The sequence below is a fragment of the Oryza brachyantha genome, chromosome 2 (assembly GCF_000231095.2).
Source record: "Oryza brachyantha chromosome 2, ObraRS2, whole genome shotgun sequence".
Classification (NCBI taxonomy): Eukaryota; Viridiplantae; Streptophyta; class Magnoliopsida; order Poales; family Poaceae; genus Oryza; species Oryza brachyantha.
The window spans coordinates 1,241,800-1,257,181 of NC_023164.2; the positions used below are offsets into that span (position 1 = coordinate 1,241,800).

Consider the following 15,382-nt stretch of genomic DNA (forward strand, 5'->3'; position numbering starts at 1 on the left):
TATATTTTTAAGTCGTCGACGAACTCGTTGCAGTCAAAAACTAATTAATTACCAACGAGCTACGAGGCATGAGTAGCATTGTATACTCATGACTTTTTTGGATCCGGTGAAAATCCCGGCGACCAGACCTCCCCACGACAAATGGGCCATAATCCCGGTCACGGCCCCGTAGTTTACTCGTTAGCGTATAGGTATTGGCTAAAGTTTAAATTATGCTAGCTCCGTTTCTACATGTTTGACGCCGTTTACTTTTTAATGTATATTTGACCATTTGTCTTATTTAAAAAATTTATATAATTATTAATTATTTTTAGATCATTTTATTTATTGTTAAGTATATTTTTATGCATATATATAATTTTACATATTTTTTTAAAAAAATAATAAGACGAATGGTCAAACTTATATGAAAAAGTCAACGACATCAAATATTTAGGGACGGAGGAAGTATTACTTATTTATAGAGTTATTTGGTTTTTTCGTCCTAGTTTATTCTCCATTATTTGCTTTTAACTATTACAGAAATTCTAAATGGTGCTAGTTAGGAAACCCACATTAACGATAGATTCTCAATCGACACCATGATAGCATCAATGATATATGAAAAAGAAAAGACAGAAGATTATGTGAGCATGTCAATGTGGAACAAGTCGAGGTCGGTCTAGATATTTATGGTCGGGTCTGGTCGGCTTTTACCGACCAATCTTAGTTCATTTAATATAACGGCACTGAGATGTGAAATATAGTTGAGGTTTTTTTAATAAATTGGGCTGATGATATTGGTGTCTTTTTTTAATAAACCAAAACTTATAATACGTTAGAGGTGTCAGTTTTTAACTTTAGACCAGTAGTTGAAACGCACGGAGAATACCTCGTATGCAATTGTTTTTGGAGATCTGAACCCTATAGGACCGTTCCATATTTATTGTTTTACCGTAGTGATCAATAAGAACACATATATAAAAAAGTTTTACTCACGAATCATATTTTACTCATTAATAAGTGTTACTTATAATTATTTACTCCTCCATTTTACTACAAGGCCCTTTGATTTTTTTAAAATAATCAAATCTCCATAAATTTAACCAAGTTTGTAAGAAAACTAGAGTAACAACTACTCCCTTCGTTTTTTTATTTGACACGGTGATTTTTGGGTATATGTTTAACTATTTGTCTTATTTAAAAATTTATATAATTATCAATCATTTTGTTAGGATATGATGTATTACTAAAAAACTTTAGGAATTACTTATAATTTTACATATTTGCACTAAAAATAAATAAGAAGAATAGTCAAATATAGATGCAAAAGTTAGTGCCATCAAATAAAAAAAAGATCCAGAAGTACAACATCAATTTTGTTTTGCACTAAATAAAAAATTGATAGTGTATTTTTTTGTGTTGATAGTTAATCATTTTGTTAGAAAATGGACTTTGAAAAAAATTGAAGCGTCTTACGATATAAAATGGGTGGAGTAACTAAGTAAGTCCTCAAGACAACAGTATGGTCTTTATACTGGCCGGTATCTGATCCCGTGGTATCCCAAGATCATCTCCCCGTGGAATAAATGTGTAACATTATAGAATGTCACTACGTGGGATCATACACAACCGTAACTTAATCTACAGCGTAGTCAACTAGAAATGCAGAAAAAAAATACTCGAGAAAACCAGCTGAGACATGTAAAATCAATGGCGAATCACATATTATTTATCAATATATCATCGAGAGAACGCATCTAGTAGTACGGTGACGATGACGAGTAGTAAGTAGTACGCAGTATTGCACTAGCTCAAGCAAAAAAACTAATCACGACTACGTAGAGGCATCGGCAAGATCCTTCCTGTACGGTGCCGGCTGGTCCTCGTCGGCGGCCGCCGGCGGCGCCCTGCCGGCCTCCGCCTGCGCCTGCGCCCGCTCCGGCACCGGCACGTACGTCGCCACCGTGTCCTTCCTGAAGGTGAGGTAGACGACGGCTACCAGGTAGGCGGCCATGAGCGCGAAGACCAGCACGGAGACGAGGGCGTTGGCGTACTTGGGGAGGCTGTTGTGGACGAGCCAGTCCACGTACGTCCACACTAGGAAGTAGGTGTTGACGACGATGAGCGCGAAGCTCAGGATCCACGCGATCACCACCGTCTGCACAAATCAATTTGATTGTTTTAAATTTATGTATATTAATCGGGTTTTTTATCCTCCTTAAAAAGTATCTTTAAGATACCAAAATTTTTATGCACAGTTTTGGTACCTAAGGTACTAAATTCGAGATTTGCTCTGGTCTAACAAAAAGTACCTCAAGGTGAGGTGAGGTGTACTAAATCGTTTCCCACCATTAAATCTAGCTGAGTAAGATGGACAATATTAGATCTAACGATTAGAAATGATTTGGTACCGTGGGGTACTAGTACCTTAAGGTACTTTTTCTTGGATTGAAGTAAATCTCACTAAATTTCTACACTGAAAACCATGGTACCTCAAACTACTTTTTCAAAGATATCAACAAAGCTCATACTAATACTTTAATACAGCAAAAAATAATCAGTTGTCATGTTTGTGTGTGATTGAATGTGAGTGCCAATGGTTTCAGAGAAGGCTTACATAGATGGATTCCTTGAGGGGTCCTACTTTCTTGCTGCTGTTGCAGAACTTGAGCAGAGGGATGAGGGCGAATGGAAGCTCAAACGACAGTATCATCTGTACCCAAATCGACAATTAAGGATTTAGTTTACTTTGGACTGTTTCTTTTGGAGGAGCGAAAGCGAATTGTTACAGCAAATGATCTTTGTTTGAAAGATAAGGTAAGAGAGGTTGATGAGGCATACCGATGATAAGATAATTAGCTTGCCAGCGCCTGAGGGTCCACTGACAATGGATACAATGAGGCTAGGAGCTATGGCAATCACTCGCGTGATGAGGTTCCTTACCCAATTCTTCATTTTCATGTCCAGAAATCCCTGGATAATCATCATAAGAAAAGTTAGCTAACTTTCAAAATAAAAAACTCAAAAGCATGGACAATGTCACAATGATATGCAAGCTATCAGATAGTTTATACAAACTTGATACGACTTCAATCAATTGTATAAACTTGATAAACGCTGCTAGAAATTTACCATCAGGGGTTCAGTAGTACGGAATTGATTACCTGCATGATGACCTGCCCAGCGAACGTGCAACTGATAGTGGTGCTTTGCCCAGAAGCTAGCAGCGCAACAGCATACACCACCGAGCTTGACCTCCCCAAAACATTCTGAAAATGAGAAGAGATAATCAAAATTAGGTTTGAATTCAGAATGTCTGACATGATCCTCTGTGAGCCCTTGTCTGTAAAGAACATGATGTCTACAAGATGCTTCTGAACATGTGAACAGCTCATCATGACATACCCTGAGTAACAGAGGTGTGGATTGAAGAGTTAAGTCACTACAGGTGTTGGCATCAGCCGAAGAAAGATTATTGGCATTGCAAATAGAACCAGCGACAACAACGACCGAAACATTGATGAGGAAAGCCACAATGAATGCCAGGCTACACTCAATAAGGAAGTATCTGCAAGCAGCCTATCGGAAAAACAGATAATGTCAAACCATTATCCACTTAACAACAAACTGTAGCTGATCATTAGAGAATCTCTTCTCAGTGAAACCTACTCTTATGCTTTTGTATGATCGTGGGGTCTTTCTTGATAGGACCAGAGCAGAATGCAAGAACAAGTTGTACCTGCAAGCATGCATGAAAACTCCTCATGAACTTGTACCGTGGGTCAAGTACGAAATAGCTATGATCAGTTGATCACCAAAGCCCTGATGACTGAATGGGTTTTCTTACGGTGTGATGATGGCACCAAAGAGTGCAATCGCATTGGCAGCAGCGCCTTTCCCTTGGAGAGAGGGGACAAACATGCCCTTGACCACCTCTCCTGCAGACGGCCTCAAGTAGCTCAGCTCTCCGAAGAAGCAAGCTGCCATAGTGAACATGAATGCTGCTATGATAAACTCCAGCTTCCGAGCCTGGTGGACATGTCCCACAATTACTTGGTAAGGTCAATTTGCCAATGGCTCATTATCAGCGTAATTGATCTAATAATCATATAAATCTCCGAGAAATTCTTTGCCTACCCCAAATCTCTGCACCCCAAGAAGCAAGAGGGTGCTGAACACTGTGAGAATAACACCAGCCCACACTGGAATTTTAAGCAATATGTTGAATGCAAAGGCTGTGCCCAATACTGCACTAGCAAAAGAATCGCGTTACTCATGCAAATACAAATAAAAAACCATGAAATAAACATTAATCAACCTTCAGGAATGTCATCAGAAATCACTGCCAACTCCGCAACGATCCATAAGAAAATGTTTACATAGCGTGGGTACTCTTCCCTGCAGAGTTCAGCAAGATGCCTTCCTGTACAGAACTCAGCAAAAGCATGGACATCATAAGATGATAATGCAATGATGCATGGTTAACATGCAAAGAGAAAGGGGAATGATAAAATAAAATATACCTGTTTTCACTCCAAGGTTGGCAGCTAATGTTTGGATCAAAAGCGCAAAGATCATCCCAACTAAGATGACCCACAAGAGCTGCCCATTGTAAAATGTAAATTGATGTCACTAAAGAAGTATTGTATATAAAGAGGGGTAGGAAAAATGAAATAGTAGATTTTTTTCTCTTCTCACTTTTATGTCCCTTCTTTGGATTTGTCTTCTTTAAAAATTAGGAAAAAAACAAATTGTTGACCACCATTTACTTGGTATGGACCACCATTGTATTACATAAAAATGATCCACGTCATGATAGAGTCATGTCAAGTCAATGATTGATATTTCAACACAATTATATTATATGCTGTACTCCTCCCCAAAAAATAATCCAATCGGCTTTCTTCAAAGAAGGCCTTATTGCTTATGCTAGTTAATGGGCAGTCTCGGATAAAGTATTTGATAAGTGCTCTATGTACGAAATCAATGATTCAAAAGACGGGTTAGAATTTAGAGCCTTGTTGGTATACATCTAAAATAGACTTAAAGTTCATATTTTGATATATTAGGCCTTTATGGCAGTGTATTCAACACTATGTGGTATCAGATCACTGCGAGAAAATATTGTCTACATTTAGAACTCTAAAGATATTTCAAGTCAAAACATCTAGGAATACATCTACAAATGTTTAAGATTCTCTTTTGTTTAGATTTTATGCTGAAGACTGTTTTCTTCACGCTTGTATCAAGTAGGTTCTTTGTAATAGGTTGCAATTTTCAAAGGCCAAGCCTAGGCAATTTTCCAACCAACAAATGGCTCCAATATAGTCTTTGAACCATTCATTTCAAGATTGAGAGCCTTTTATCGAGTCTTTCTTGGATTAAATTCTCAAGCAGACCTTTTAGGAGGCCATGGGAGATTAACTTAAGTGAGAAGTGCTCAGATTGGCTAAGCAGTTTTTGCATTGCTAATGGCTAGCTCAGTCTATTCTGGAAGACACTAATTCGTAATTCGATTTTGTGATATCAAATAGCTATTCCTACAAAATATATTAATGGACCAGGTTAAATTTGTCAGATCAGCCAACATAAATGATACCCTATTCCAAATTTGTAGTACTTGTCTTTTCAAAATTTGCAGGATGCAAAAATTTTAAGATCTACTGTCCCTTCAAAAACTCAAAAACGGAATTTGGAAGTGTGGTTACATTTTCCGTTTGCATGAATATACACAAAAAAATATGATAAGTGATTGATTAGAAGTGGTGCAGATCCAAGATTAAGAAGCCAAAAACTATGGTGTACCTCATACTTGAAGTCAGCTCCAGCTTGCATATCAGTTTCCACTGTCAAATCATGGTTTAGAAACAAGCTATACCACCACAACCTTTTCTCTTCCTTTTTCTTAATGAGCGTATCAAAACAATATGAAGCTCTGAGAAAAAGAGAGGAGCTTACTGTTGCTAGGATCTAGGAATCCAATGGCCACGAGAGCTCCAGGCCCAACATGAGCCAAGAATTTCCTCCATTTTGGCTGTTTCAACCAGAAAAAAGCATGCACAGGATTCAAACAAGCACTGAAACAAGCAATGGCTTAATATGGCATTAGAACTGCATGAATGCGCAAAATGTAGTCACATACCTGCACCCGAAACTGGCCATCTTTTTCACTGTCGACAGTCTTTTCTTTGTGCTCATCAGTTTCACGACCACTCTGCACCACACCTCCATGGTGAGTTTCTCGTCCAATCTCTCTCATATCACCAGTCCCTTCCATTTTCTATATTGCTAATGCAATGCACCTATCTCTGGATGGTTGGAAAAGTATGCCTTGCTCTTATAAACAGGCACATACATCCTTTGTATTTTATAGGCCCCGAGACCAGTTGACGACTGTCCCATACAGAAACCGAAACTTCAGGTACAGTACAAAAGCAGAGCAATTAGCCTTCATGATGGTTCCTGTTGATTACTCGCTTATTAGATGCCTTTCAGATCTGCTACTCTTATTTACCCATGCATGATTGCAGTAACAAGTGAGTTTGCAATATTAAAATGGAACTTTTAGTCACTTCATTTTACTGCACTAGCAACCTCAGTCTAGAATGCTTAAGCTGCTGAAAGATAGCAATTGTAGTCACATTTCAACAGTCCATACCATAACATAATAATGAACTGTAACGTGAAATGTTGATATTTTTATCACACAAATCAGAGTCATCACAATTTTGATTAGCTTGGGCAACTATTTCTAATGACAGGAGAGTCACAAGGCTAACAGCAGCATTACCCAATCACTATTGAAAACTGACTACCACACATAAGAATTCAAAGCTGCCGAACTTAATTATGAAAATCAAACGAACAAACCTTCAGAGGTAAGCCTAAACACCAAGACGTAATTTCAACATGACCATTGATGTGGTCACCTGCCAAACCTGAGGATCTTTTCAAATTAGAAAGGATTTTCTTTTCCCCCATACTCAGCCACATGGGTCATATGGGTCTTCGTTCCTAGATATTTTTTTGAGCCTTATACAAAGCTTGATATGTACCTTTACAGCTAAACACCTAGGCTTAGGAAACACCAACGTCTCTACCTAAGACACAGTAAAATACAATTTGATAAATTGTTAAGAACAATTTACCTTTGCTTGGTTGTTTGTTTCCGACTACTTTGGAGCCTTCCGGGCAGCCATTTTTCGGTGAAGGCAACCTAACAGAAGCAGCTCAGACCTGGTGCAGACCACATCTCTGTATTCTATTGTAGCTATTCAGATGATAAGCCTTAAAAATATGCACGCCAACAGATGAAAGGACAATAAGCGTACTGTCAGACTGTACTAAAAAACATTAAACCTACTCTCCATTGGAATCCATATTCTACTCAGTACTCACCAACTTGGAACCAGCAGGGAAGAGTGTGATGTGATCACCACCTCATGGAGTGGATGAAGTGCCCCTCCATGCTCCGAATGGCTAGCTTGCTGCACGAGTTGATACGCATGCGCACAGATTTATATTTGTAGGCCATGGCTTCATTTGACCGATCGGTGGAAGCCAAGAACTAACTATGGATTCACAGTAGTGGACAGAAATTAAGATCTGTGTTGAAGAGTAGAAGCGAACAATGGCTGGGGAATCTTACCATGGCCGGAAGTACGAGCTGCGAGCAGAGACGAGTGGCTCTCCTCCATGACTGGCGCAGGTGGTGTTCACGGCTTTTGCCTTCTGCCGCCTCGGATGGGCATTGCTACCCTGGCCGTGCATTTGTTCGAACGATTGGTGGGCATCCGGCAAGCAGGTTCCGCGAGCACTGCCCGTGGCCGGAAAGGATAGACTACCGCCGCCGTCGTCCTCCTCCCTGCCTCTCCTCTTCCTCGACATTAGCGCCGCGGACATCCACGAGGACCACGACCACGAGCATGCTCTGATTTCTCCGAACAAGACTGTAAAAACACATCGTCATTCCGCCGCCCAGACCGCGGATGTAGACGCAAGCCTCTGCTTAGCCTTCGATTCGACGTCCGGCTTCCTCCGATCACCCCGCCGCCCATCAACCGGCGACGGGAACTGGCTACCTGCTCGTGAGAACCCACTCCCCCACCCCACCATGCCGTAGATCGACCCGTGGATTATTTTAGAATCGAATTTAGTTCAATTAAATAAACACAAGATGAAACTTAGTTTATTTTGCCTAAACTACCCGCTGTGGCACCATGGCACGACAAGAGTGAAGTCCTCAGCATCGCAGCCGGGGCTCCCGCCGCCGCAGCGAGATCCTCCGCCGTAGTTGGCCGTCGCAATTCTCAGAGAGGTTAGCGGTCGCCGTCGCAGATCCTTGCTCGATAAAGACAACTAAATGTAAACACATCAAATTTATATTTTGCAATAGCATATATTGTTATCGTATACAATAAGTAAATTAAGGTAGAAATAGAACATTCGACATATTTAAAAATAAAGCAATAATCTTTGCATGGTATATATATAATTCATTATGTGCTAAAATATTAGCGTAAACACGTCTATATATATACCGTTAACTAATCAAATATGTGAGAATTTTGGTTATCTGGTATCTGCTGTACTGATCATAGAGCTAATCAATTCTTGTGCTGATATCACGTCTCGGAGTACAATTTCACAGGTTCAGCGCTCATTGAGTACAGTGAAAACAATTGAGCTAAATCACATTGTATGGAACAAATTTCTATGTCATGCTGTAAACAATTGAGCCAAAAAACACATTGCACTGAACAAACAATTGAGCCAAAAAACACATTGCACTGAACAAATATCTATGCTAAAATCACATTATTGCTGAATGCTTGAGTACTCAATTTCATTTCCTTCTTGCATACTTCTCCCCACCAAACCTGCAAGTAGGATAAAGAGTAAATTCTTTAGTCCATTTGCATGTCATTAATCACCTAGTACCAAATACACACAGAATGTATTGATAGTTTTTACTAGACATCAACTTCACCAACGCACAATAAATAAGCTTGGTATTGAAATCATTATATATAAAGATGAGGTAAAGGTGCACACCTCAAACAAGTTTTGCCAATGATGAATAATCAAACAAAAACCTAAGTCACGGACTCCGGTCCGGACAGGAGTTTTTGCGCCGGCACCCCTTCTCCAACGCCGTCATCCGTGCTCCTTCGCCGCCAGCGCTCTCCCCATGCCGCTCCCCTACCCTGGAGCTGATCTCCCGCGCAACGCCACCGGCGCCGATCTCCGCCCGAGCTGCTACCATGTCAGCCTTGCCGCCGGCGCCGATCTCTGTTCACCCTCTCCGTGCCTCCCCGCACTCCGTTGCGCCCTCCATGCTGCCTCACAGCGATGATACCAACCAGTATCATCTGGTTCATAATTTATCGGTTCAGAGTGGATAACGTTTGGTAGCCAGCCTGCATCAAAGCACCAACAAAGTGTTGAGTGTCAACAGTATCAACAGTAATCAGTGAAATGCTGGATAAACTTCTTTGGCATGACACATGCAAGAGTCACCTAGATGATGCCAGAACAAATAACAGTGAGAGTATGAGACTACAGTAATAATTTCCTATTATAGGGATCAGCAGCAAGGGCAAAATGCACTATATGAAAATTGCAAATAGTGCACGTAAAAAAGCACACCATGGTTTGGGCTAGGGGGTAAATTAAACAGTTTTGACAGTTGGAGGGGGTTCTATATCTGGTTTTGGAGTTCAGGGGTGAGTTTTAGACAAACACAATAGTTGAGGTGGTCAAATGGACTTATCCCAAAATATTATATCAATCTAGTTGAGAAAATCAGATTGACCTTTCGAAAACAAAGTGATTAATTGAAGAACGCATTTTTGTGGCTTGGGGGCACAAGAACATCACCTTTGTTTCCTAGATTGACTATACTAAAAATATACTCACTCCACCCAACAATGTAAGGACGTTTGGAGTTTTTTTTGGAGAGATTAAGGTCGAGAGAATGGAGAGCTGTATTTGGTGGAGATGAAGTAGGTGTCAAAATTAAATAATGTATGGCTGTGATTGGTTGATATGAGTAAATAGGTGGACATGTCCTTATATTGTTGGACAAATTCAAACTATAGATGTCCTTGTATTTTCGGAGGGTAGGAGTAAATCATAAGTAAGGGTTTAGTGGAATGATTCAATTATATAATTATACGTCAAACTTCAAATGATATTTGCACCTAAAACTAGGGAACAAGTTTATACTAAGGAGATTGTAACTCCAAAATAAATAAAAATGATCCTGTAATTCTTCGAAATAAACGGACAGTGGTTTCAACAGAATATTTGCTTCTTAAGACTCTTAGACAATCCAAATCAGCGCTGCTTTCCAGCTCAACAATACCACAAAAGCGGTCCAATGAGAGTCACCAAAACAAAATGCCCTCTTCTGAAACAAACAGAAGTTGCACATCACTAAAATCAATATTAATTCCATGACAAGCTTTCTTGTCTAAGTTATTTATCTTATCAATTATTCTCATCTATATAATCTACTAACACTCTATAGCTTCATGTTGTGCAACAATATTATTACTAGGACTCAACTAGCTATTCCAGATGTTATCCCCAAGTAAAGATAAGATGTGCAGAGGGTTTAGCACATTGTAGACTCATTCCTTTTCAGATACTATACTGATTATTGATATAGTACTGAAAGTACTTTGGATTACACCTCTAAAAAAGCAGCAATATCTAGAAATTCAATTCTTAGCGCCATCACCCTAAAACAAGTGGCAGCTCAGAAAAGGTCATATACTCACCAAGTTCCAATCTAGCACAAATCAATGGGATGTGCATCTGTGCACAGCAATCATTGTCAAACATCATTTCAGTTGAAAGCAAATCTCTACACAAAAATAAGCAAGAAATGGATAGTTCAGCACTCAGAACAGAAGAACTTGACCTTAATCTATATAAATCAAGCTGTGTTACATGCATTGTTGCAATCATACTTAAACACATCTTACAAGAGTATAGAACTTTAACATCTGATCAGTTGCATTCAGGCCTAAACCAGTAAAACTAACTTATGTATAGCTTAAAACCCATTCAAAGGGAATCTGAAAGTTCAGTATATTAAAAAAAACCCACAAAAAGTGAAACATTGCAGTTTTAATGGCAAAAGAAAAACAGGGATTGGTCTAGTTTCAAAACTGCAATTCTTAGTAGCACACTGATATCTGGAAATTCTGATTGCCCAATTTAAAGGTAGATTTATTTTTTACTATGCTGGATTATATGAATTCGACATAATAAAAGTAAATTGAGAAGTATAATTCTTTTTCCTTGCAAATTGGGTGAACAGGTGATCATAACTATTGTACTGTTAATCCCAAGGTGAGTATAAATAATGGCATAGCACAATGAACACATAAGATATAGAGCTCAACAAACAACAATAGTGCAAAAACATGTTGATCATATACTTAATTCTATTATAGGGTTAGATCCCTTGAAAGCGTTTCTTGGCACAATTGATTTAATCATAACTTTGTCTAAAAAGTGGCATAAAATAAAACACTGCAGTTCTTACTAATTTGATATATATACGCACCTGCATAGCAAAAAGACAAGCCAAGCATATCCTATTGACTGCAACAATCTAGTTAATAGTACCGTCATATAAGTCTGGTCTTAAAAATGCCAACATCATGATATTTGGTGGATTGTAGAAGTGTAGAATAAAAGAGTGTTTTGACGGTTTCTACAAAAGAGTGCTTTGACAGTTTGAACAAAAGAGTACTTTGACAGTTTGATATCCAGAGCCTACGTTTATTACCAAATCAAAACTGCATATGTCAACATATCATAGATCTTTCAGTGGTTGGAGAGTACAATATTCAACCAGAGTGGCTATGAGTTATGAATGAAGGTAAAAATGAAATTTATTTTTATCATACTCACCTTGCATATGATGGGATCTAATTAATATGATCAATTAATCATATTGAAGCTTACAGCACACATGCTTTCAAGTTGTATTAGCTAGTCACAACCAAGTTTAAAAACTTTTCACTATTCATATGTATCTACTGTCTGCCTGTAATCCAGAGTAAAGCGAAACTTACTCAGCCAGTGTTCTCTAGAACATAAATGTCATCATTCTGCTGCTGCTTGTTCTCATAAACATTGCCTCTTTGACCCCATCCTGTCTTCACTCTCTTGGTGATTTTCAAGATTGTGCGAGCACTATCATCTCTGTTGAGTCAGCAACAAAATCAGTCGAATGGAGCTCAAGTTTGACGCATAAAAGTACAAACTAAAGACCATCGTGCTTGACAGGACAGATTTTACTTCTATGTTCTAAGTACATATATTTTATATAGTAAATTAGTTTCAAGATTATGTTTATAGTATAACCATTTCACAAAAAATAAACTAAAGAAGAATCTAAGTTATCTAACAAACATGGCAAAACTATTTACCATCACAATACCTGTGCAAAAGAGCATGCCAATCACTTTCAGCATACTTGTCCTGTCCATGCCGCTGGCTTCTAGGCTTAAACTTGCCAGAAGGAACTGCAAGACCATCATCACGCTCTGCCATTTCCATCATTTTCTCTGAGAGCACATCAACATCTTGCTTCTTTCCCTTTTCACTTAATGCATCTATCACTGGCATGAATGCTGCTGGATCAAATGAATAGCCCTTAACCATTAACAGCTTGAGTAACCTATATGCATGATCCGCCTCTTCAACTTCACAGAGTCCCTCAATAATCTGCTTATATGGGAATCTATGGATAGAGATCCTCGATTCAAGCGCCATTTCTAGAGCATTCATGGCTTCAATCCATCTACCATAAGTGGAGAGCTGAGTGCACATTATGCTATAGAGCACTTCCTTCTGACCACATGTACTCAGAGAAGCATCAAATACTCTCTGGGCTGCAGAGAAATCTGTAGTTTTGCAGAAAGCCTTAATCAACAGGTCAAAAGAAGTTACGTTAGGAACAATTTCATTCTGTAACATTTCATCCAGCAGAGGCAGGGCCTTGTTTGCCATTCCCCGTTCACAAAAGGACTTTATCAAGCTATTATACGTCATGACATTGGGACAAATCCCCTTCTCCTTCATTTCACTCATCAATTTAATGATTTCATCTGAATTGTGTTTTTCTCGAAATCCCCATATCAACAAGTTGTATGTTCTTACGCTTGGCTTGCAACCTTTCTTTTCCATGTCCCTCAGAACCTTAACAGCGTGAGAAGTCTTCCCATGCTTGCAATAACCATGAATAAAGGTATCATATATAACTGAATCAGGAGAGATATCTTTCCCTATCATCTCAAGCAATTTATTCTTTGCTTCATCAAACCTGCCCTCTTTGCACAATGCACTCATCAGAGTAGAGTACGTGACTCGGTCAGGATGACATCTTTTGCTGCTGGAAGAATCAGTGAGTAAGCTTAGGAATGAATAACCTAATCTTCCAAGAGCCAAGCAACCTTCATTCCACATGCCATCGACAATGTCCATAGCCATATCCAATTTGTTGTTTCTACATAATCCGTCGATAATGATATTGCAGCTCGCTGTATCCAAGCTGTATCCTTTCTCACTCATCCTCTCTAACAATCGTTCCCCCTCGGTAATCCTACCATCTTTCCACAAACTTTGTAGCAGAACATTGTAAGTAAATGAATTTGGGGCACACCCCTTCTGTGCCATCTCATCAAGAATCCTATTGGCTGCAGCTGCATTTCCCTCCAAGCAATAAGCATGGAGCAAACTAGTATAGGTCACAACATCTGGTGTCATCACACCACTCTTCACAAAATCCTCCACTTTCCTCACATCAAATGCTTTTCCCTCCTTGCACAACCCATCAACAATAATATTGTAGGTGTAACTATTAGGTTGGACACCCTCATGCGTCATTTCCCTCAACAGCTCCTGTGCTTCCCCAACCATTCCATTCCTCACCAGCCCTGTCAACCAGCGGTTGTAACTCTCAACCCGCCTCAAGAACCCACCACACCTCATAATATCCACCAGCACTCTTGCCTCGTCCACCATACCAGCATCACAGAACCCACTCAGCATCACATCAAATGTCACTTGGTCAGGCCTTGGCAGACCTTTCTCCCAATTTTCCTGCATGTCATTGAATATCCTGTATGCATCTAGCACCCGCCCAGCCTTGCAGAGCGCAGAGATCCTCGCGTTGAATGTGACCACATTTGGATCAAGACCCTGATATCTCATGCGCTCAACCAGCCTCTCAGCCTCATCCACCAGGCCCTCCCGGCAGAACCCCGCGATCACTGTATTGCATACCACCAAATTCACCCTTGGCATTGAATTGAGCACTCCAAGCGCGTCCATACTCCTCCCTGCACGGCAGTACCCACGCGCCAGGATCCCGAAGCTGAACTCGTTCCTGGCCGGCATTGCGTCGAACACCCTGCGGGCGAGCTCCATGCGGCCAGCAGCACAGAGCGCCTGCAGCAGAATGTTACGCGTGAAGACGTCCGGTGCGGCCCCGGACAGGAGCAGATCCTTGTACAGCGACTCGACGAGGTCGAAGCGGGACTCCTGGAGAGCGGCGAGGAGTAGGCGGTTGTAGACGGGGGTGGGAGGCGGCGGCACAGAGGGGAGCGCGCGGAGGGAGCGGAGCGCGGAGAGAGAGAAGCCGAGCGGGAGGCGCGGCGAGGAGGAGGAGAGCAGTGCGAGGAGGTGAGGGGAGGGGTCCGGGAGGGAGAGGAGGTGGCGAAGGAGGCTCGGGAGGAGCGCGTGCGAGGAGGGGTCGGCGGCGAGGAGGCGGGAGAGGAAGGAGGTGGAGTGCGGCGCCGGAGGGGAGGCGGCGGAGGTGAGGTGGAGGAAGAGGCGGAGCGCGACGGCGGGGGAGGCGGCGTTGCGGCGGAGGAGGCCGAGGAGGTTGGCGGCGGTGAGGGAGGAGGACATGGGAGGGTGGCGGCCGCGCGGCGTCGGCGGCGGAAGGGGTTTAAACCGGCCCGGTCCGACTGCCCGGTGGGGCACACGGTCGGTCAACGGCCCAGTCCACTGACACTGACTAGTGGGACCGCTCGCCTTGCTTTTTTAGCGGTCCGTATTTCCACTTGCCATATAGCTTGAGCTAGTATATACTCAGTGCCTTTTTTTTAGAAAAAAGAAAATAGCTTAAATATGCGTACTTTGCTGTAGTGTGGATAAAAATAAACTATATATGTCTTAACATTGTATCGAATAAGTTAATGGAAGGTTTTTTAAACAATTACTACTCCACCCAAAAAAAAAAAGATTTTTGAGTTCTCTAGGTTGAGCATTTGACCATCCGTCTTATTTAAAAATTTTATTAAAAAATTAAAAAAATTAGTCACGCGTAAATTACTATTTATGTTTTATCATGTAATAATAATAAAAATATTAA

At 40.7% G+C, this 15,382-nt stretch overlaps 2 protein-coding genes across 4 annotated transcripts; both read right to left on the reverse strand.

Moving 5' to 3' along the window:
* Positions 1–1,515: 1,515 nt before the first annotated feature.
* Positions 1,516–7,208, reverse strand: LOC102721802 (metal transporter NRAT1). Of its 2 annotated transcripts, XM_006646773.3 has the most exons (14): positions 7,131–7,208; positions 6,125–6,444; positions 5,941–6,016; positions 5,788–5,828; positions 4,506–4,584; positions 4,301–4,405; positions 4,120–4,229; positions 3,830–4,011; positions 3,652–3,721; positions 3,388–3,561; positions 3,147–3,251; positions 2,824–2,955; positions 2,600–2,695; positions 1,516–2,140 (listed from the first exon to the last, which is right to left on the reverse strand). In XM_006646773.3, the coding sequence occupies exons 2-14, from the start codon at positions 6,257–6,259 to the stop codon at positions 1,817–1,819; spliced, it is 1,629 nt and encodes a 542-aa protein (XP_006646836.1). In that variant the 5' UTR covers positions 6,260–6,444; positions 7,131–7,208; the 3' UTR covers positions 1,516–1,816. The 2 variants fall into 2 exon arrangements, with proteins under 2 accessions (XP_006646836.1, XP_040376835.1); XM_040520901.1 differs by lacking the exon at positions 7,131–7,208 and having other exon boundaries at positions 6,125–6,456.
* Positions 7,209–8,546: 1,338 nt separating this feature from the next.
* Positions 8,547–14,564, reverse strand: LOC102722083 (pentatricopeptide repeat-containing protein At2g17140). 2 transcript variants are annotated; one of them, XM_015833510.2, is made up of 5 exons: positions 12,443–14,564; positions 12,075–12,204; positions 10,767–10,852; positions 9,037–9,401; positions 8,547–8,861 (listed from the first exon to the last, which is right to left on the reverse strand). In XM_015833510.2, the coding sequence occupies exons 1-2, from the start codon at positions 14,431–14,433 to the stop codon at positions 12,075–12,077; spliced, it is 2,121 nt and encodes a 706-aa protein (XP_015688996.2). In that variant the 5' UTR covers positions 14,434–14,564; the 3' UTR covers positions 8,547–8,861; positions 9,037–9,401; positions 10,767–10,852. The 2 variants fall into 2 exon arrangements, with proteins under 2 accessions (XP_015688996.2, XP_006646837.2); XM_006646774.3 differs by lacking the exon at positions 10,767–10,852.
* Positions 14,565–15,382: the final 818 nt, after the last annotated feature.